This window comes from Falco naumanni, chromosome 9 (genome assembly GCF_017639655.2).
Source record: "Falco naumanni isolate bFalNau1 chromosome 9, bFalNau1.pat, whole genome shotgun sequence".
In the NCBI taxonomy this organism is placed as follows: domain Eukaryota; kingdom Metazoa; phylum Chordata; class Aves; order Falconiformes; family Falconidae; genus Falco; species Falco naumanni.
In genome coordinates this window covers 43,456,495-43,479,540 of record NC_054062.1, presented here as the reverse complement: position 1 = coordinate 43,479,540, position 23,046 = coordinate 43,456,495, and the positions used below count along the sequence as shown (strand labels likewise).

The window sequence follows — 23,046 nt, the reverse complement described above, 5'->3', positions numbered from 1 at the left end:
GGGCAGCACAAAGTATCTACAGTGTATTGTTTCTATTGTTGCTCCATGTTTGTTCTAGATTTTATCAGAGCTCACAGCAAAATCTTGATAGGAGGTTAGATCCTGGCTTGAGCAAGCCTGGAGTCAGTTATGGGTCAGAGTGGAGACTTGCTGGTGTCCTCCTGAGAGACAATTTCATTACCTGCTTGTGATGACCAGGCATCTGATCCTGCCTACACTTAGCAGGTGTTTTTTTGTGGGTATGTGTGAAATTGTATCCCTACTATTCAGCAGTCACAGGTGCTGAGTGTGGACCAGTGCTAATCATTAGATTGTAGGGGCTTAGACTGAATAGTCTTCAAATGTTGGATGTTTGTTGGTTTTGTGGTTGTTTTTTTTTTAAACAAACACAACCCCATACAGTCCCGCTGCTTGGCTGTTCGCTGTCCGATGGAGAGCATCACTGTGCTGTCTGACTGGCAGCAATAGGCTCTTCTTCTAAGATAGACAAAGAAATGGAAAGAAGTCCTTCTTAGATGTTGCTTCTTTTTTTTTTTCCTTACACATTGTTTGAGATAAGATACTGTCTTGCTGAATAATAGGAAAGGTTAAACTTTTTTTTCTTATTTACTACAAAGCATGGGTCGTTTTTTTGAGGGCATTGGGAAAGTGTTCACCAATAGGTCACTCTGTTCTAACCTTAGCTCAGCTGTTGTCTTGAGGAAGTGCTGGACTTTATTGTTTCCTTCCTTCTTTGGAGCTATTAATAAGTATTTGTTTCATCGTTAGGAGAGGTGGGCCTCCAATTCAGGCTCTTAGATCCCAACTTCTGGCAGGCTTAAGAACTGTCAACCAAAATAATCCCATATTAAAGATCCAAATGGGTTTTAAACCTTCGCAAGGCCTCTTGTTTGTGCTAAATCTTACTATAGCCATTCAGTCAATATGTATGTGAAGTGATGCTCACTGTAATTTATGCATGTAATTCACATTCCCAAAGACCTCTTGCCTGTGTAAAAAAAATAAGTTAGATTTCTAACTTTGGCCTAACAAGTTGCTCTAAATTTGTCTGCTGTAGGAATCTTAAGCACCTATGTGAATATCCCTTTTATTGTTGCTGGAGAGAACAACTTTAAGTTTGGAAAATTGCACTCCTGTAAACACTGCACCTATCTGTAGTCCAAATAACTGGTTATTGGTGCTCTTGGAAGTGTTTTTAGAATACATTTTCCATTAGCTAGGAGAATAAATGGATCTTACAAATGTTAGGATTTTGGTGGGGAGAAAACCCTTCTTTTTCATTAATAAGTGTTAGGGACCAAAGTTTGTTCATCCCACATGCAAACTGGATTTGAAGGTCTTGCTTGCTTTGAACTTTGCTGTTTTATGGTTGTTGTGAAATACCTGTCTTTCTAGTTAACTCTGCTAAATTGGCTTTTGCTTGGATAAGTTGGAAAGAATTAATCAATCAGCTGAAAATCAGTAATTCTTTATAGTCACCGATGAATGAAGTGTGTCCATTTGCTCACTGACAAGTAATAATCTTGCTAGTGTGGCTGAACAGCTGTGTAAGCCCTTCGCTGTTTAGAAAGCATGGAAGCCATCACCTTTAAGAAAAAGGTAATGCATTTGTACACTCCTATTTACCTCTTTTTTTTTTTTCAGCTGCAGAGTTCCAAGGCTGTCAGCCTGGTGCAGAACAGAGGTTTTGTGCACAGTATAGGGTACATCCATGCAGCTTTTAACTAATGTCCCATAGAGGTCCTGTAAGTGTGCCTTTCTTTGTGGAGTTGTCAGTTGAACAGCTTGGTGATGTTTGGCTGCTTCTGCAGCCCCAAAAAATCTAAATGTAGGAAGTACTGGCAGAGGACCTAATGGAAAACTTTTGTCATGCTTTAGTTCCTGTTGCTTCGCAGGGCTGGGGAAAACCCTCTGCTTTCGCAGCAGGGCCACTCCCCCCTGACTCTGTGTTTCAGGCTCAGGCACAGCAGCTCATTTAAAATAGGTGGTGTGAAATGAACAATTAGGTATTTTTCTAATAACTGTTTTAGAGGACTGAACATTATACTATTGTTGTAGTTCTGTAGGATTTCCCGCAGAGTGTACTTTGTGAAATGGTCCAATTGGTATTTACCTATGCTGACTTGCACTGATGATGTAAAAATTTGTTCTTGCATGGTAGAACTTAAAATAGAGTATAAATCCCTGAGGCATTAGTCAGTTGAGAACATAATTCAGACTATTTATAGCATGACTTTTTCGCAACACATAATTTTATATGACAAGTTAAGAGTTTGAAATTGAAGGAATAATAGAATTAAGTTGTTCTAACATCTCATAAACCTATTTTGGTCTTATTTCTTGCTTGCTGTGTTGTTAGGGAAGTGCCTTTATCTGTGTTGTCATATCTGTTTTGACTGTCTGTATTGTAAATACTCCAAAGAGAACATTGCAAGAGTGTGCTACAGAAGGAAATGCTTGGATCAGGGCGGAGTAGGAAGCTGAAGTGAGGTTGACCTTGGTGTGTCATGTTTTTTCTGCATGTGGCTCTTGAGAATCCATACAGCTCAATTAAGTTATTTGGGTCTTTTTGCCTTAAGTATATATGTAGGGACTGACAAGTAAACCCAGAGAGGTCTGTGGTCTTCCCAGAAAGTCACAGATGCTGAATGAAACTGTATGCTGGTGGAATAATTGTGAAGCTACGTAAGCAGCACCTTCGCGATGATGAAATGCTGCCACTGCATGGTAACTTTATATTACCTTTTTCCCTCTCCCCTGTTGTCTGCTGTTTGCACCCCTAAGACAAAAGTCTCTAAACCAAGCACAGGAGTATGTTTCTTTCTGTTCACTTGCCATCTCTGTGGTTCAGTGCTGGTGAATAGTGTTACATTGCCATCTCTGGCAGACCCAGTGATGTAGGCAGCTAGAATATGAGGTTGGCCTACGTGCACTTTCCAGTTTTGCCCCTCTGCAAAGGATGCAGCCGTTGAATTGTCGGGGAGATGTACCAGTGAGAGTATGCTCAAGCTGGGACAAGCCTGTGTCATGAAGGAGACAAGGGAGCTGGGGCTTTTGGTCCCTGTTTGCCAGTGTAACACAGCAGATGCTGTTTATTGTTACTAGGTGTTTAAAGAACTTTGTCATAAAGTGGCTGAGTTGCCTGTTCCATCAGAATTAACCCTCTGCAGGCTTCTGAGGTGTTAGTTGAATGTGGTGTCATTTTTGTTTTGCTTTGTGTTCTTGCTAGCCAATAAAAACAAGCAACAAAAGGTACTAGTTGCAGGTCAGAGTGAGTCACCTGGGAAATTCTTTGTGGGCTAGATGATCTCAGAGGTCCCTTCTGACCCAAGTTATTCTGTGAAACGCAGAGTTTGTACTGGTGCAGGTACCGTCAAAGCAGTTGTTTCGCTACCTTGGAGAATCTTATTTTGTTCGTATGTTCTCATGTGTTTCTCTGTTATGTAGATTGTTTCCAACACTGTTCAAATTACTCTTCAAGTAATGTTTAACAGTATAAAAGTATAAAGTATAAAATATTTGAAGTGGGCTAGTCTTATATACAATTTAAATCATTGCTGGAGGTTTGGGAATTGCAGTGCAAATGTGCACTTCTGTCTAGAATCCATGACACGAATCACCTTGTGTCAACATCTCCTGCAGTGGTACGGCTGTAATGTCATGGTTTATGCATCTGTTGCTGAAAAAGTTAGATGAAGTTCTTATTTGACATTTTTACAGCTTGATTGTGGCTTATGGGTCCATCTTCCCATTCAGCTGTTCTTCGTTGGCTATAGTATCTCTCCCCTGCTCTACCTTATTTTGACTAAGGCTTGTCAGCGCTACCTTTCTGATGCTTCCCCTCCTGCCTCTGCTTACCCCACCAGGTCAAAAAAATGCTAGATTATCTTCCAATAAAGTATTTCTGTAATGATGATGATGGAATTAGCAGGATCATCAAAACAAAATGGGCAGTGTCCCTGACTCATAATACTAGCAAGCAGTTCAAAGGATAGTTTTAAAAGGCCCCCTTATTTTGATTTCTTCCTGTTTCACCATCTATTCGGAGATGTGGGTGGTTGTTTGGGGGGGGGGGGTTTAAAGAAACATCTTTTTGTAGAAAATGGATGACGTGTTAGTACTCTTTGAATATACCTTTTGGGATGAAGACTAGTAAAGTTTCCTAAAGGTGAGCTATGAGTTCTAAGTTCTGTGTAGAAGAGCTTTCCTGAGTTTTGGCTGGCATGAACTCAACTACTACGCTAAGCCCTGTTGGAAGGGGAATGCATTCTACTAAATCAGGGGTTTTTTTTGTAGTGAAAGGAAGGCTAGGCAGGGAGTCACATACATAGAAGACAATGCAAAACCAAATTATGGGGCTTTTTATCTGTCAGGGTGAAAAATACTGCAGCTGGTACAGGCCTGTGTAACGCTGTGCTGCAGTGTGTAAGTCAAAGATAAATCTTGCTCAGGCTCAGGCTGGTAAAATAGCAGTTAGCTAGTATGATGCTGGCTGTGGCTTGTCCTTGTCTTGCAAAAGCACAGTGGTGGATGCCTGAGTTCATCTCTGATGAAAGTCCACAGCGTATTGTAAGGTGGTAAGTTCTGTTGGGCTGATTTCACAATGAGGGATCAGTCTCGGAGCATGTTCTGTAATTTATAGCTTTAGGCAGCCTTTTGTACTACGTCCTGGTAATTAACCTGGAGTAGGAGTAAAGGCCCAGGGTTTAAATTTACTTGGTGTTACTTGGGAAGTGGGTGTAATAAAAAAAATTACTTTGAACAAACGTTGGTTATGGTTTTTTAATCCTTTTTTGCCCTCAAATTATTGGGCTTTGCTGTAGCTGGAGCCTGAGCAGCAGCCACTGAATAACTTCTGGGAGTGGGCATGAACGCAGTGGCTGCGCTTACTTCTATTGCACCTTAAAACAGAAGTTTTCTGGCAGCCTTAAAATTTTATTCTTTACTTCTGCCATCATTGTGTAATTTGTATTTTTGTTACATCTCCAGTTGTAGTCCTTTTCTGCTGTGGCTTAGAGGAGCCTATTTTCAAGAGTCCCATTTAAAGTATATTACAGATTGAATCTCTTACGAAAACAGGTCTGTTCCTTCTTAGCTCTGCTGAAGCAGGAGGAAAATGCTCAAGAGCCTGTGCGATTCATGGCCCGCAGAAGCGAGAGTGCAATGTCTGTGGCAGGAGTAAAACTTCAGATCTTTATTTAGAATTTTGAGGTGGACCTCCAGGGTGAGCACTGGGATGGGGAGAGGACTGTAACGGTATTTGTTCTGTATTTTGTTCAAGACACTCCCTCTTTCCATGTGTGGTTTGGTTGCCTGGATTTTTTTCCTCCTCTTAGGCACTGCTGCTTTTATGGCTGAGCAAACACAGACCTTGCTGTTCCTGTATCTTCCCACACATTATTTGTCTAGCAGGGTGTACTTCTGCATCTTCTGTTCCCTGGCCTATGCCACCACTTTGTCAGGAGGCGAGTGCTGGTCATCACTAACAATTTTAGTAAGATGTTGTGGATGTAGCCGAAGAAGTCTGGGAAGGTGGGCTTAGAAGATTAAATGGAGACAGGCTTGTGAAGTGGCCAACAGAGACCTGATGAAGTACAGAAGAGGTGGTGATCAGGAAGTTTATGAATATAAGAACTTGGTGCCTTTGTGGATCTGGTTTGCCTGAAATCAAACCAGTGGGGGAAAATCTCCCCTTGGAAAAGTCCTGGATAGATGCAGGGTTTAAAAGAAGCAAGTAGAACGTTGTGAGAGAGACAGGTGGGGTTTTTTTTCAGATTGCTAATTAAGTTAGCCATTATTTCTCAACCTCAGCTTTGCTTGCCAAAAGTATCTTTTAATGTTGGGGTTTTTTTCAATTTGAAAGGAACGTATTACATAGGATTAAAAGCAAGCAAACAATCCTGCTAACAAAAACAATGGCTAGCCCGTTTCTCCTCCCCTACCACACAAAACCCCTCAACCGTTTTTGCCTTAAATTTGTACCTAAAGCTTTATTGAAAAGGGATCTTACAATTTTTTTATATCCTTTCATTGTATTTACATGCAAAGCTAAACATAAATAAATAAATAAAAAATAATTGTGGTTACACATGAAGGAAAAAATAATTTCAATGCTGTAATAATTTGTATATAAAAGACATACCTGTTGACATTATGCATAGTAAGAATCTGGGTTGTGGTTTTTTAGTTTGTTGTTTGAGTGACTGGAGTAATAATTGTTCTTTTTTTATTTTAATACCATGGCTATGTTTTATTATGTAAAGCCAATTTCTGATGTAGCGGGGCTCTGCAATACCAGGCTGCCTTCTCTTGGGTGTTGGGTTTGGTTTTTTTGTGTTTTGATTTGGTTTTGTTCTTTTTTGGTTTATTTTGGGTTTTTGCTGGCCTCTGTCCACTTCTGTGCCCCCGTACCTGCCCAGAGGCAGCAGTGGAGTGGAGCTGGCAGCATGGGCAGCGCAGGCAGTGGGCTGTGCAGCTGCCCTGCCACCACATAAGCCGTCCCAGCGTGTGGCTGGGGCCTGGCAGCTCCCTCCAGCAATCAAACATGCCTTTGTGCAGACTGTTAGGAGCATGGCAAAGCACCAAGAGGAAGCTGCCTGCTCTTTTTCCAGCAGAGGAGAATACATGTTTTGCTTTCAGCTCTAATCAGGAATGTTGAGGTTTTGCTTTTTGGCCTCATGAGCTTGGGGTCTTAACAGCCCTTATAAGGGTAACAGCAGGCATTGCCCCCAGCAGTTATGACTCCCTTGGGGTAACAGTATCTTGCAAGTGCTGTTTGGGTGGATTTTATAACTTGAATTTGCATCTACTTTAGTAAAAGTGTTTCGTTTATAGTGTTCTGTAAATTTGCAGTGAAGTGCAGTGGCTTTTTCAAGATCTTCAAGCTGGAACATTGTCTCTCTAGAGCATTGAAAAAGTTCCCAGGTAGCTGCTGCCATACCTTTATGCTCTTTATGTTAGTATTTAGCATCAGTGAATATTCAAAAGTAAAAATGCATTATTTTGCTGAACTGCAGGGGTAACCATCAGAGACTTTTTTTTCCCAAGATTCAGCTTTAGCATTAAAAAGTATCCTAATGTAGGATATGCACTGGGTACACCTGGAAAAAAAAAAGAATTGAAAAATTGCTCTCCCTTACGACTGCTGTGTATGGAGTTCGTGATCCCTTGTGTATATCGCACAGTAATTGTCTTGTATGCCAGATCTGGTGCTGTAGGTTTTATGCACTGCGCTTGCATATGAAATGAAAAATTACATAAAGCTTAGTCATGTAGAGAAGTGCTTGTATAATCAAAAGGGTGTTGTCTTTTCAGCTGTAGCAGCTGATCTGGTAAGGGATGCTACTTCTTTCAGCAAACTCTTCCCTCTTAAGTAGGAGAGTGGCTGTTTTATAGGTAGCGGTGTTATTTTGAACTTTCAAGAGTCTGCTCTGGAACCTGTTTAAACATTTAGGTTTTTCTTAATGTGGCCCTGTAGAACATAATTTGCTCTGCGTAGAGGTGGTAAAATAAATGCTAGCAATAGCCTTGATGTTTAAATTATTCCAGAACTCCTAGATAGCTCTGCAGTGAAAGATCTCATTGGGAACCAAGGCTGAAGGTAATGTGGGAAAAACATTTACCATGTGATGGAGAGAGCATCTTTTAAGCATCTGATACAATACAAAAATTTAAGTGAGCCTTTACCCTTCAGACATAATCTGGTTATGAACGGTGGGTGTCATGTTAGCTAATCTGTAGTCTGTTCTACCAGCTGAATGTGCAGAGTAGGGCCATGAGGTTTGTAGGTGGCTTTCCCTTCCTGGGACCTTTCTTGAGACATATAAATGTGGCCATTTGTGATTGACAGTTTACTGATTTAAAGCCTTATTTGCTTAATACACTTTTAGTGTGCTCTGTCATTGCGATTTCTATTAGTTTCTTTCTTTAAATTTAAATGAGTACATGCAGTGTGAAGTCCAAATAATTTTTAAATAAATTGAAGATTTCCTAGTTGTATTTTCCTTAAGAAAAAAAGAAGAAAAAAGCATTTTTCCATTCTGGTGTTGCTATGCTCAAGAGTCATGGAAACCAGAAAAGGAAGTTAAAGTCATCATGCAAAACAAAAACAATCCCACAAAAACAGCACCTCCCACAACCCAACCCAAACACAAAACAAAACAAAACTCCACAGCTGAAATCCAAAACATGGCAAAACAAGCCAGGTGCAAAAGATAGTGCTTTAGGGGAAAGAGGGGAAAGAAAGGGAGGGGATACTGCTTGCATGGCAGTTTAAAAATAAATTGGGAATTGTCACTAAAAATAACCTTGAAAAAGTTAAGACTGATTATGGATGTTTTTGTCCTCTGGAACAAGTTCCTTGAGTTACTTTTACCATCTGTTTAAAATAAGGCTTTCTGTATGCTGGAAAACAGCTCTCGTTTTGTCCTTCATTTAGCTGTCCTTCCTTTTTGACCTCCACTTCTGTTTTGGACAGCTAATGAGTCTGCACTTCTGTGCTCCAGAGGCACTATCAACTTTGAGAGATAAATTTGTTCTGGTGATCTTATCCTTTCTGTCAGCCCTTCATATTTTATGGCAATGCTGTAAGCATGAAGTGTATCCTTTCCACTTCTTACTCTGACCTTGCACTTTTGCAGATGCTTGCATTTAAATGCATTTTAACACCTCTCATACAATTACTCACTTGAAGATATAGCTGGTTTGTCAGACTGTTCTGTATAGGTTGCAAACTTCTGGAGACTTTAATAATGCAATAAAGTAAGCTTTTTAAAGCCATACATCCTTATCAACATAATAGACAAAGCAAGCAGTAAGTAGTAATTGAAACAAATAAGAAAAATAGTCTGAGGAGTGAATTTACAACTGCTTAGGTACCTGAACATGTTCATTGGCCTAGCAAAAGGAAAAGCCTGTGCAAGTTGTGTAGTTTACGTCTACATTTTGGTAACTGGCTGCTGCAAACATGTTGCCTGTTCATTTTTTTTGGTGTAGTTAGTGAAGCATGCCAGAAAATAACTGTTATCACATGCACTTTTCAGATCTTTGCCATGAGTTACCCTGGCTGTCCCCCAGCAGGTGGATATCCGCCAGCAGCCCCAGGTAAGTTGATCAGATGAAGTAAACTGGTTAAATGGCTGTGGGTGATCGTATCTGGAATGGAAAGGTGGCGTGGACAAAGAACAGGACTGCAGAGGGTTTTCTTGACTCACTAAAATTTTCTATGCTCTCTTGTTAAGTCCTAATTTATCTTGGCTGGGGATTCTGACTTCCGTAATGTGGGTGCTCTACCACATGCTCATATAAGGTCCATTTTCATTCACCTCAGATGCAGCACACAGCACTAGGAGATGGTCATGATTTGACCAAAATCAATAAATGTCAAGGAACGGTGTCCTGTCAGTACTGAGTCTTGAAGGCAGCTGGTGGGAAAAATTAGTATGGGGAGAAATCAGTCACACAATTTAAAACCATATCCCACAAAAAATTAGGGCTTTATTTATGACATTATCCATAATTCACTGTTCTTAGGCAGATGGTTGTATATGGAAGGAGTAGGGCTGTTAAAAAGGATATCAATTACAATACAAAGATGATGAAATGTGTAACTACTGCTTGGTATCAGGGTGAACTTTACAGTTGTTGGTAATGAAACTTACAGTTGTTAGTATTGTTGGTAGAAAGAAAGGTCTGGAGCTATATGGGTGTGGTGAAGTGTGGAGTTTGGCAAGCTAACTCGGGAAGGGGAAGCAGTGTACAATGAGAAGCCAAAACTAGCCTGGGAGGGTAAGTCCTGTTTCACAGCAGAATATTCTGGCTTAGACTGCTGCGTGGAGAAGTCTGCACTGCTGTCTGCAGCCAAGTTCTGTGACTTGTGTATCTGTGAATGTACTGTGTCATGCTCTGTAGACATCTCTCAAATTGGCAGCCTAAAAGGCATTAATAATATCTTCCTACTGGAAGACCCAGACAACTTTGTAATTTAAAGGAAACTACTGTCTATTCAAAATACAGTGTTTACAGTATGAACTCTGAAGTGTTAAAACTTTAAAATATGTTCAGGGTTGTTCTAAAGGGCAGCTTACAGATGCAATGATAACCAGTGTGATTAGAAATATCCAGTGAGGCTTTTCTTTACTTCGTAAGTGTACTGCTATCCTGCACCTCTTCAGTTCTTTTTCCTTCTCCCAAACTGCTACTCTTGAACAGACATCACGTTAAAAATTTAAGTAAGGAGTAAGTTTAAAAAGATGTAGTTTCTTGTTTTAGCACAGCTGTTTGATTTCAGGTAGCAGTCCTTGGGGCGGCGCTGCCTATCCACCTTCAAACCCGCCTGCAAATCCACCTCCAATTGGACTAGAAAATGTGGCTGGCTATGCCAATCAGTTCAATCCCAACTACATGGCTGGAATGGTGAGTTTGCTTTCATTTAGTGTGTTTTACTATGACTTTCTGAAGTGCTCAGATATGTTTCTGGCATTACCACTGACAAGTTTATTGCTTGAGTTCTGTGGCTGTCTAGTCTGTTTAGATGTTGAGCATTCAATATCATCTATTGAAGAAAGTGGTTACTGCAAACTATTTCTTATTTTAGGAAAGCAGACTGTGAGTTAAATGTTGATTTGAGAGCCTAACTTCAAGTGTCATGGACATAACAACAGTGTAACTTGGCTTTTGCTGTGCAGACAAATAGGGGACAGGCTAACACTACTGAGTATCTGTCCATTGTTAATGTAGTCACACTGGCAAACGCAGTTCAGATTTTGCCTGTTACCTGGGTTTTGGCCAGTCTGAATAAGGAACAAGGCTGTGCAATTTGAGGTACCGGTGACTTATTCCTGAAAAGAATATGGGATCCGCTGTCTCCTATAAGCAGTGATGTTTAACAGATGGCAGCAAAAACATTTTATGTTGACTGGAGAAAATGCAGACGTTTCCAATATGACCTTTTTTTTTTTTTTTTTTTGCATATAGTAGAAGTGAGTGACACTTATGACAACTCAGTATTCAGAAATCTGTTATGCTGCATAACGAATGCGCAGTTTGTAGGAAGGCATTTGTGTTAGATGCCTTTCTGAGGCAGCGATTAAATTCCGTGATTTGGCAGCCTGCTGTCAAAATGAACAACAAACTATCTAGGGTGCACCACAGCAACTAGCTTCTGAGAACACTGCAATCATCAAATGTCAGTTCTTCTGGTTCCCCTGTAGAGGAGGGCCTGGGTGTGTCACGTGGGGAAGATGATATTACATGTGGAGTGGAGTATCTTTGTAGCAGTTTCTGTAGATGTTCTTCCAAATGTAGAATGCATCTAGTGCATCATAAACCAGCCAGAGGTTGCTCATAGTAAATCCCTGCACTCAGATGGTGCTTAGGTCATGTAAAGCAGCGATGGACAAAGAAGGGATAAGCATAATTTTGTGTTGCTGAAGTAAGCTTTTAGACTCAGAGGTGTGTGACTGTTGGTGCTCTTCTGTGTGAGTGGTGTCTAATGCTGGATGTAGTGGCAGGTATGGGTCTCTTGGTTCTGCTTCTTGATGAGTGGCAGCTGATGCAAGAGTCAACTGAATACAGGGTTTTTTCCGTCTTGCTTTCTAGCAAGACATGATCAGTGCGAAGTTCTTTTGCGGATGCAGAACCACCCATCTGTGTTGGTGGGGAGGGAGGCTGTATTGTATTAAGTACGATACTGTAACACAACCATTTGTACACCTTCCTGTCTCTTGCTTTATTGGCTGTCATTGCAGGCATCCAACCTGGCAGGGACCTTTGGAGGGACAAATGTACCACAAGGCATATATCCTTCAACACCTGGGGGTTATCCCCCAGTCCCTCCTGGTGGCTTTGGGCAACCTCCGTCAGGACAACAGCCCTCTTATGGAGGGTATCCACCATTAGGAATGCCATCGTACCCACAATACCCAGGTGGCCCTGCACCAGGCCAGCCACCGCCTGGTCAGCAGCCTATGGGCTATCCAGGACAACCACCAGCAACATACCCAGGGCAGCAGCCCATGCCGAATTATCCACCAAACCCAGCTGTGAATCCGCTTACGCCCTCTTACCCGGGAGCTACTGGGCCTACGGTCTCTCCTGTAACAGTAAGAGCATTCAGTGTTTTGGTTCTGAGATGTGGCCATGTGTATGTTTCTCTACATTTCCTTTGTGTATGTAAGTGTAAAGCAACCCTAAAAATGAAAAGAGGTCACGAAAAGAAGTTTAACTAGAGAGAGATGGATCCTTTCCAAATGCAAGCAATACAGGCTCATATGACTTGAAACAAATGCTGTTTTGCCATATTGTCCAAGAAGAAACTTTTGACGTGAAATCAAATTTAATGAAATTTGCCTTTCCTAATTAACAAAGTGCTGCCAGTTGTATATACAGGTTCATCAAACTTGAATTAATTGGCAGCAGATTTAATATTGGTGAACCTTCTTGACCTTTAATTTTCTCATAATTTGGCTATTGAAATGAAAAAATTGTTTAAGGTGGGGTCTTTCTGATTTCTCTCTGTTACTTTTTTAACAAAAAGAAGATTGGTAACAGTGGTCATCTTTCCTAGGTAGTAAATCACAGTATTTTACTGATTTACAATAATACACAACTCAACTTGGTCTGATTTTAGCATGGAAACCGAGGCACAATCATGGATGCACCGGGATTTGACCCTCTGAAGGATGCAGAAGTCTTACGGAAGGCCATGAAGGGATTTGGTGAGCAGTCTGTGGATTTACATTTCAGTTAAAAGCAGAATTGCAGCTTTGATTCAGCACTGATCTTTCTCCATTGTTATGTGTGTACCGAGTGAGCCAGTTCACATGGTATTGTCTTTGGTTATGAGAAGAGTTACTGGAAGTTCATATAGGCGTAAACAATACCATGAATTTGGCATTTGGTTTTGGAGTTCTTTTGGTATTCTTTCTGTTTTTTGTGATTGGGAGTAGAGCTTCAAGTTCTGTGGTCATACACAAGAGGAGTTACTATAGGTGAATTCAAGGCATACATGCCCTTCAGTTGGATATAGAAAAGGTAATAAATGGAAATGGAAAGCTGCATCCTCACGTGACGTGCATGCTCATTCTGTGGTGTCTGTATACATTGACAGGAACTGATGAACAGGCAATTATCGATTGTCTCGGAAGTCGTTCAAACAAGCAACGGCAGCAGATCATCCTGTCCTTCAAAACAGCTTATGGAAAGGTAAATACCTCACGAGAACAGAAGGAAGAAGAATAAAGAGCCTACCTTCACTGGAAGTCAGAAGACTTGGGGTTTGGAAAAAAAGATTGCAGGTTGCTTAAGGGGAACATGGGACACAAGTCATAGCCTGTTTAGGGTTCTGCTTTTACCCACTCTTGCCTTGTTCATGGCATGTTTCGGATGAAACATGTAAAGCAGTTTCTCTGCTAAATGGATGCTTTGACTCTGGTCTGTGCAGTCTATTTAGTTGGACCTTAATGACCTAGATGTACATGTTACATTATGCTGTTTTTAGTGTTGTTAAGGGGAATAGCTTTACTTTGAAGATATACTATTGGTGCTTACACATAAAGAATTCTACTTAAAATCCACAATTTTTGTGCTTACATTTGTCAGTTTTGGTCTTTATCGTTTTTTGCTTGTTTTTATTTCTCATTAGGATTTGATCAAGGATCTCAAGTCTGAGCTATCGGGTAACTTTGAGAGGACAATCTTAGCAATGATGAAAACACCTGTCATGTTTGATGCTTATGAAATCAAGGAAGCTATAAAGGTTTGTGTCAGAGATGAAAATTTATAAGATGGAGAAAATACATGAGCTGATAAAATTTTTGGTAATCTTTTAAAAGCTTGGACTTGCATTCCCTCCTCTCTGTCCAGAGATTCAGTCCACTGTTTGACTGAACTGTATCCTTTTTCTTGGAGGTATATGATAGTACAACTGAGAAATGTTATTCCCATAGGTTATAGGTAAAGACTATTCAATAGGATGGTGTGGTAACAAAAAAATATTAATAAAGAAATATCCAGAAAAGGCAGAAACTGAGTTCTAACAGTTGTTGCAGTTCATTTGTTACATAGTCTTGAGTAAGCTACTGAGACGGCTCTCTTCTAAGCCAGCCACTGCATGGGGTGTCTTTGTTTCTGAGTTTTTGCTTTGAGCTGTGATGGATCTGATTATAAACCCGCTCAACTTTGTTTCCAGTGACTTTATACTTAGTGCTCAAGAATAATTAAGAAAACTAGGTTCATAAAGATTTTGGACAGGGTGTACCACCTTCTTATCCTTTCCTCCACCTCGGAAGTATATTTCCCTAGCCCGTGCTGAACCTTTTCTGAAGCGTTATGGAAGTATTGTGTACTTTCTCTTTAAAACAATCAGACTATTTTATAAATGTTTAGTTTTTTAAAATAAAAACAGGTCAAACATTTGTATTTCAAGACAATGTTTAAATGAAGGTGAAAAAAATATTTCCATTACTAAGTCAGTACATATATTTACACGATCTTTGGGCACAAATTTAAAGTAGCTAGGAGGATGAAGGAGCATTAGCTGTGTTGTAATTGCAACTGCTGTCTGTTAGTTAGTGAAAGTTACTATGAGAATTAACAAATTCATCTTCAGCGGTAGAAAAAAATTATTCTTAAAATGACTAAAATGGGGGGTGAAGGATGACATTTAAAAATGAAATTTTCTTTTGATAATTTTCATTATCTGCCTAATTTGTATCTTTAATACATAGGATTTAGCACTTAAACTACTTTGACTTCTCCTATAACAAGATTACATTCTAAATTGTATTTTGTTGTATAGTTTTATTACATTTCTTTTATACTAGGCTGTAGAAGCAAGATGAGAATCTGGAGTGTGTTTTCTCCTTATGCTTTTTTTTAGGGCGTTGGCACAGATGAAAATTGCCTCATTGAAATCTTAGCATCTCGCAGTAATGAGCATATTCAGGAACTCAACAGGGTCTATAAAGCAGGTTAGATTTGTTACAGTTCCATCAGAATTTTCTTCTTTTTCTTTCTTAATTACTGATTGACAGTATGAGTTTAGGAAATGAACAGAGGTGTATGATGATTCATGGCTGTGTGTCTCTTCCAGAATTTAAGAAGACTCTGGAGGAAGCAATAAAAAGTGACACATCTGGACACTTTCAGAGGCTTTTAATTTCACTTTCTCAGGTACTTGCACGCTAGGATTTTGGAATTTGGGTTTGTGTGTGTGTTTGTAGGGTTGGTTTTGGTTTGTTTTTGTTGTTGTTTTTTTTTTAAAAAAAAGGTCCACCAGTAACATATTTGCATCTTCAAATTCTTTTAGGGAAACAGAGATGAAAGTACAAGTGTTGACATGTCTCTTGTACAAAAAGATGTGCAGGTCAGTGGAAATTCTTCTTCATTTCTACGGTGAACTCAATACACTGAAATTTGACTGTGTAGCTTCTGCTTACTCTTAATTTTGGAGACCTTGTGACTTCTCCTGATGTAGTGCTTATGTTTCAGTGGATGGAAGTGATAAGAAAAGCCCTGACAGAGCGTTAGAGCCATGTAGCTCCCTTATAGGGATGGAGCTCTTGCAAACAGAGTCCACGGGGGGGGGGGGTTTATCTCTTTCTGTCAGCTTTCTGGCTTTTCCAGGTGTTGCGTGACTCTACATAAGTCCCGTGACCATTGTGCTGCCTATTATGGGAATGGTCCAAAGAGATTTGAGGTGATATGTGTGTGGATTAGATCTTAATCTGTGCAACACCTGCATTAGCCTTTGCCTGTTATTGAAGGAACTCTGGATTTTTGCAGCAAATAAGGCACTTGGACTAGTAACTCGCCCAGATAAGTTTTTTGTATGTTCTGTTTCACCACATAGCCAAGAGAAAACCCTGGATCATTTCAGTACATTGCTGTCATATAAATAGTAATCAGCTTTCTACGTAGTATGCCTCAGCCAAAAGACAAGAAAATGCCAGAACATCCTTAAAGGTGTAGAAAAACAGCCAGACGTAAACCCAGTTAGGAAGGACAGTCTTCAGGTATTTTTTAAACAATTTTCCCTTCTTTAGTAATCTGGAGCTCTTGTGTCTGAGCCCTTAGTGTCAGTAAGCTAGGAAGACTGCAGGCATAGCACATTGTAGGGAGGTTAGAACTCGATATTTAGTTGCTTGCTCCTGTTTTCCAGCAGTACATAGACTAAGAAATAAGTATAAAAGGAGGGCAGGCTATAAGGAAGCCGATCTGCAACTCAGCTTTTCAGCCTGACTGCTTTTCTGAGTAATGAAGTGTGAATTACCATCTGTGTTCAGGAGCTATATGCAGCTGGAGAGAACCGTCTAGGAACCGATGAATCCAAATTCAATGCCATTCTGTGCGCAAGAAGCAGGGCCCACCTCAGAGCAGGTAATGGTGTCCTCTGTGTAAACAGTAACTTGGTTCTGTTGTAGGTAATGATAAAAATGACTCCTGAAATCTTTCTCTCCCATTAACAGTCTTCAGCGAATACCAGAGGATGTGTAACCGGGACATTGAAAAAAGCATATGTCGTGAAATGTCTGGAGACCTGGAAAAGGGCATGCTGGCAGTAGGTATGTGTCGTCTTAGCCAGGTCATTCCTGGTATTCCACTACAACTGGCTCAGATGGTGGCATCTGTGACTCCAGCGAATGATGGTGTTCTTAGTAATAATTCCAGTTTTCTGCTTTTAATGTTGAGCTTTCTGTGAAGTCACTTGTAAAACAGGCCACTTAATTTACTTCAGAATGACAGAGGAAGCTTTTGTTTCGGGCAGCTGCAGAATTTAAATCTCACATGTTCAAGTGCGGAGAGAATTATTAACTGTACTTGGCATTGTTTTAAGAAGTGATGAGGACTTGTTCCAACCGCTGAGTCAGTGAGAATGGAGTATGTGGGACAGCTTTGGAAATGAAGCAAAATATAGGCATTAACCTTCTAATTAGTTACCTCTACCTCTGTTTAGTAGAAAGAAAACTTCAATTTTGTTGCAAAGGGGTTAGTTTTTCCACATTTCCTGTACTTAAGCTTTGTTAAATGTTTTTAAGTGCCTCCAGTATTTCTGAAGAGTAAAGGCTCTTATCTCAAGTCTACTGTTGTCCCTTAGGAGGTAATCATTAGTTTCCATGAGGTTGGGACAAGGCCTCGAGCTGTTGTGCAGTACTCTTGTTTGGAATGTTTTGTTCCAGATAAAATTGTGGAGTCTGTCATCTTTCGTCTCTCATCTCTTTAGACAAGACTGCTTCTTTACATCTCCATTCCTTTTTCTGTTTATTATTGTGAATTTATTGTGGTATCTAGAGCTGCTCCTTTAAAAGTGTTGTTCTTTGGTGTCGAATATGTTAGTGAAAAGTGAGATACATATATATATACACACATATATATAAAGCGCCTCCTACCAAAATAACTAGGAAAAATGTACTTTGCATCACTTGGAAACAAGATGGGAGAGGAAATTTGGCTCAACTGCAACAGATTTTTTTGTCGTGGAACTTCGTAACAAAATCTTGCAAAATGGGAATCAGTTTTAAAAGCCTCATATTTTTTTTCACTCCTATTTTGTGCATATGTGAACTATGTAACTATTCTTACTCTACTTGGCCAAGCTGTCACTATAGTGGCTTTTCAGTGACCCAGACTAGGTCCAGCTCTGTTGGTGTGATTCAGAATTTATCACCTCAAAAAGTATTGTTAGAAAACCAAACTTAGGAAAAATAATATTTCCCAGTGTTTCTTGGTAAAGAAACTGTACTGTCAGAGTTAGGAAGTCCTTTGACTTAATGGAGCTTTGCAGTCACTTGACAAGTCCCCATGTAGATACAGATTCAGAATTGGGACTGTAGCTTGCAAAGAAGCCAGTGGCCCTTTGAGCAAGAATTGTCATTAATATTTGCTGAATAATTCCTTTATTGAATAGATTTTGGTTTAGTTTTTATTTATTTATATGTGTTTATATGTATATACACATATGTATCTATATTGGTCAAAGATGTTAGCATCATTTGTTCTGTGAACCTTATTTTCAGGAAAAAAAGGTTTTCTAATTGAATATATTTAATTTTGCTTTCTTTAAAGCTTTCTGGATTGTACAACTGGTAACTTACAATAACATCTTCAGACATCTTAAAGTGCAAGTGTGTTGTTTTAGCTAAATACTGTGAGAAAGAAACATGTATTTCATTTGTCATTTGTTTTTGAATTCTATTATACTTATCATTGACAACTGTGCATGGTGAACTGCGCTCTCTCATCTACATTTTTCTATTCAGAAATGTACTTTTCCCTATATAGAATGTGTGTTGCTGTGAAATACCTATTTAGGTTTACCCCTTTGTTCTGTATTTTACGTGATTGCTTTTGATACCTTTTTGTGCTATAAAATACCGGCCAGGTGTGGTTTGTTTTCTCTGTACTTTGCCACAGATTGCATGATTGTTTACTTGTAACCAGCATAGGATCAATATATAGATTTTAATTCTGAAGAGTGATGGAGGCTTCTTTCATCATCCTGATTAACATGACAGTAACTTGATTTAGATTTTGCTCTATAAGATTTCTAATGAACTGTGCTAATTAAATATAAAGTCCAATCATTATTAAATAAGCATGTTAAGAATTTTTCAGGTTTCCTGGTGAACTTTGTGGCTAAAAAAACCCAATAATGTAACTAACTTTAAACGTAAGGGTGAGGTTTTTGTCGTGGGTGGCTTCCCAACTTATATTGGGGCAGAACTTGAATTTCTCATACCTTTCAGGTACGTGGCCTAAGAATTCTTAAATTAGGGAAAAAGCCAGGAGCACCACTATGTGTTCTTTCAAGTCTTCTGCCCACTCCCCATCCTCTCTTTTTCCCTTCATAAGCAAGAATCTGGTCGTTAGACTCTTTTAAAGATTAATTATGGGCACTTCATGCTAGATGGTTTCTAGTGACAAGAAAGTTGGCCTTGAGCCATGAAATGCAATAGGCTCTTTATTGCAGTTGCTGTTTGGATTTAAAATCATTTCAGTGACTAACTGAAGGAGTGGAAGCTGCGTTGTATCGGTGTATGTTTATGTAAAATTAAAGCATGTGACTATCCAGGGTAAGCTCAAAAAATGAATGTGAGTTCTGACTGGGGAGGAGTACCTGATTTCTGTAATACTGTTTCTTTTTGCAGTTAAATGCCTCAAGAACACACCGGCTTTTTTTGCAGAGAGATTGCAGAAAGCTATGAAGGTAGGTGCCTGTGACTATATACGTAAACTTACGGTGTGGGGTTGGTGGTTTTTTTGGTTTTGTTTTGGTTTTTTTGTATGCCTATACAGCTCATACGTTCAGCTGAAGGTATGACATTTTTCAGTGGGCAGATGACTAACAAGGTGCAGTCATTATTATGAAAGGCTGGGAAAATCCAGCTAATTTGATCCACTTAACAGAGATGCATACAGCCATACCTTAAACAGAGTAACTTGGTAAAATACAAATATGCTTAGCACTCACTGAAATTGATACCTTTTAAGTCGAGAGCTCTAGCTGAAAGAAATAAATAGGCCATTAAACTCACTCAACTTTCCTGACCCCCTGTGCCTCTGACAGTACCCCCCACTTCTTTTTTTCTAACTGTTCTTGTGCAGAGAAATGACTCTTAGTGTCCTACCAGTAACTTTAATTTATTAAAGCATGATAGGCTGAACTCCGTTCAAGCTTATTGAAATCAGTGGGATTATGCTAATAAACGGTTATTTAGGGGGTGATGATTCATTTTTTTATATTGTTTTTACTAGTGCTGCATCATCCAACATTTCCACACATTATTAATACGTTGTATTGTTGTTTTGTTTGTTCCAGGGAGCGGGAACAAAAGACAGAACTCTAATTCGAATCATGGTATCACGCAGCGAGGTTGACCTGCTGGACATACGTGCAGAATACAAGCGGATGTATGGCAGATCTCTCTACACAGATATCCATGTAAGACTTGGAGATTTTATCTTCCCTGCTGTGACATCCTTTCTGCTAGTAGAACACGGACCCTTACGCTGAATAGCTATTAACTGCGCTGAGCGTAGGGCTGTGTTTGGTTGGCTGTGTTTGTCAGGAGAGTGGAGGCTGAAGTGCCAGAGAACAGACAGCGCTTGCTTTCGCGTGGGGGCCAGATGGGCTAGAGAGGGGAAGGAAGTCAACAGACAAGGAAGGAAAGGGGTATTGATCCGGAGGGGTTTCAGAGACCTGGTTTTAAGTCTGGTCTCTCTCCCAATCTCTGTATATGATCTTGTCGAAACCATTTAGTCCCCCAACTGAGTAATGAATGGTGCTCTACCTCGTGCCTGTGTTGAAAGAGTGCAAAGCTCCTGATAGGCTTTTAAGAGTTGGCTGCCTCTTTCTCTTGAAATTACAAGATTTTGAAAATCAACTTCAGATTCTTTAGCAGTTTATCCACCCTACTACTACTGTTAACAGCTGTAGCAACAGCAAGAGGATTCCTTGCCGATGGAGAAGGCAGTAAGAGCTGGAGGAGAGTGAGTGGTACCACTTTTCATTTACCTTGTAGTGAAGGTGCCATATCTGTTGAGCCCCTGTTTATTCCTCCTGCTGTCGATGCTGAGGGCCTGCAACTTGGTGGTGTTTGGAAGGAATCCTTGCAAAGACAGTGAAGCCAAAAAGTCTTGATGTGAGTCTTCTGCCAGAAACAATATGGTCTTTCTGCCCATGCGCCACAGAGGATCACCTAGCAGAAGTTTTTCCCAAGAGTGTAACTCTGGAGTAAAGATGTGCTTCTGCTACAGTAGTTACATGCTGTGTAACCACCAATGTCTGAGTAAAAAAACAGTGAGACATTGGTGGAAAAGCTGGAGACACACCCTCACCCCCTTCACTCTCTTCCTCCCCTGTGCTTTCTTTTTTCTTTCCCCTTCTCATTTGATCTGACATTAAAATAATTCTACCATTCAGAAACAGGCCATACCCATTTAATGGGCTGAACTTACTTAAAACTTCGTTTCAATGAGTATGGGGCATGCTCGTCCACAGTTACATGTACGTAAGCTGTACTTTGTATTTCTATAAAAGTAAAGCTGAAAAAATCTTTGCAAAGGAAGTTCTTAGTTCCTTTCTTTCTTCTTTTTTTTTTTATTAGTGCATATATAAACAGAAATGTTTTATATTTTGTAGGGAGTGCTCTACACATGCACAGGATTTATCCTGTTCTTTGAGGTGTCTTTTTGTCACTATTGTAATAATTTTGATCTGGACAAAATGGTTTTCAGTCATACCTGAAGATGAAGGGTGAGATAAATGCACTAGCTGAAGCTGTTCTGTGTAAAGGGTTGTCAGGCCTCATCAACCAAAACTAGTTAATGAGCAGCTCCCAGGGAACACTCCTTACTCCTAAGAGCACCAGGCAGAATTCAGCTGGCGGGGCCTTTCGTCATTAACTACGTGTGTGAGTGCATCCATACCGACATTCACTGCCCACAACATGAAAGATGTTCTCTAATTGTGGAAAAATCTGTTTGATATCAGGGCATTGTTTTTAATGTTTAACGTAATAAAGAGTAAACTTTCAGTTGCTGTCCCTGGAAGAATATCCACACTGACTTCAAGGAAAAGTGCTTCTGTATTATTTTTCCCATAGTTAAATACCTTTTGCTGGAAGACAGCTTTTCAGTCAGATTTTTTTATTGAACTGTTCTCAGGTAGGTAGTTGAACCTTTACACCAAACTCAGTTTGATAAAGAAATATATTTTCTGTTGACGCTTCTGGTTCCAGTTACAGAAGGAACACATTTTACCGTGTACTTGTATACGTGTATTAGACTGATTTCTAATTAGCTTTTTTTATTTTTTCTTAAGAGGTTAACACCTGCTTTCTTTCAGCCCTGGATGCATTATCTTTTGGTCATTCATATCATATTTACAATGCTTACATCTCTTTTCTTCTGTTTCAAAACACAAGTCTTTTTAACTTTTCTTTTTCTGGGTTCCTTTCCAGGATGATACTTCAGGAGACTACCGGAAAATCCTACTCAAGTTGTGTGGTGGAAATGACTAAATGGAGCATTGAGCTTTTCTTAAAAAAGCTCCTATTTCCATTTTTTTGCTTTAAAGCACCTTATTTTTTTTCTCTCCAAAAGTAAATATAAAATGACCTGTTTCTCCTAAAGCAATTACATTTTAAAAGGAGTGCATATATCTTTTCTTCAGTTCAAAAATAGTAGGCAGTAAATGCCCTCAAAAATATGAATATCATGCTTCTGTGCCGTCTGCTCAGGATTCTGTATAGTACTTTCAGCAATCCGTGAATGACAGGTCATTATTTCTTTTTTGCTTATATTATACTGAAATAATATGTTTGGTTTATGGAACAAAAATCACAGTTGTATGATTGAAGGTTTTATTTTCTATAAACTTTACGTGCCATTTTAATGCAAGTTTTATATATATTGTATGCAGAGTTGATTTCATGCTAGCCAACTCCCCGATGTGTGGAGAGAACAGCCTTGAGATTTTGTGTCTGGTTAGGACTGTTCTTTAAAGAAGTATTGTGAAGTTCAGTTTTCTTTGCTTGATTGTTTTTAAGGAAGTTGTGTTTCACATTTCATTCTCACTATGGCAGTTGTCACAAGGCAGTAATAAGGTTGACAATAGTAAATGTTCTATGGTTTGTTTTAAGGTTTCTTGATTGTGCCTTAAAAGTATGTATGTAAGAAGAGATTATGAAATTAAAGCTGTCTTCTAACTTTTTGCAGATCATGTGCTTGTTGGTGTTCATGTTGATTTACATGCGAGTGATGACTCAGTTTATGTAACAGTGTTTTCACAGAAGTTCTCTGCTTGAATCCACAGAAGTATTCAGAAATTGTTCTGTTGACAAGAGTTTGGGACTTGTGTGCTCTTAATAAGCAATTCTCTGTACATGATATAAGTAATCTGTACTTATTGCTCAGTATTTTCATTTTGCATAAGTTCTCTTACTCTTGGAAGTCCGAATTTTTATTCTCAGCTAGCACGGCTGATGTTTCTTCAGCTTGTTTTTCTCAAAATAGAAACATGTAAAGAAAAAAGAAGTGCAAGGGGGG

The 23,046-nt window shown here is 39.5% G+C and overlaps 1 protein-coding gene across 5 annotated transcripts in view; it reads left to right on the top strand.

Annotated features, from left to right (window-relative positions):
• Window positions 1-22,720, top strand: part of ANXA11 (annexin A11) — a 29,071-nt gene extending 6,351 nt beyond the window's left edge. For 4 of the 5 annotated variants that reach the window (XM_040605981.1, XM_040605984.1, XM_040605980.1 and 1 more), the window contains 14 exons: window positions 9,042-9,102; window positions 10,289-10,413; window positions 11,748-12,101; window positions 12,629-12,716; window positions 13,109-13,203; window positions 13,643-13,756; window positions 14,879-14,969; window positions 15,092-15,171; window positions 15,308-15,364; window positions 16,284-16,377; window positions 16,467-16,562; window positions 19,146-19,204; window positions 19,817-19,939; window positions 21,960-22,720. In XM_040605981.1, the coding sequence (XP_040461915.1) occupies window positions 9,042-9,102; window positions 10,289-10,413; window positions 11,748-12,101; window positions 12,629-12,716; window positions 13,109-13,203; window positions 13,643-13,756; window positions 14,879-14,969; window positions 15,092-15,171; window positions 15,308-15,364; window positions 16,284-16,377; window positions 16,467-16,562; window positions 19,146-19,204; window positions 19,817-19,939; window positions 21,960-22,019 (1,497 nt within the window). In that variant the 3' untranslated portion in view covers window positions 22,020-22,720. Of the gene's footprint in view, window positions 1-1,644; window positions 1,704-9,041; window positions 9,103-10,288; window positions 10,414-11,747; window positions 12,102-12,628; window positions 12,717-13,108; window positions 13,204-13,642; window positions 13,757-14,878; window positions 14,970-15,091; window positions 15,172-15,307; window positions 15,365-16,283; window positions 16,378-16,466; window positions 16,563-19,145; window positions 19,205-19,816; window positions 19,940-21,959 lie in introns of all 5 variants that reach the window. The other variant, XM_040605983.1, reaches the window with a different exon arrangement.
• The last annotated feature ends 326 nt before the right edge of the window (window positions 22,721-23,046 follow it).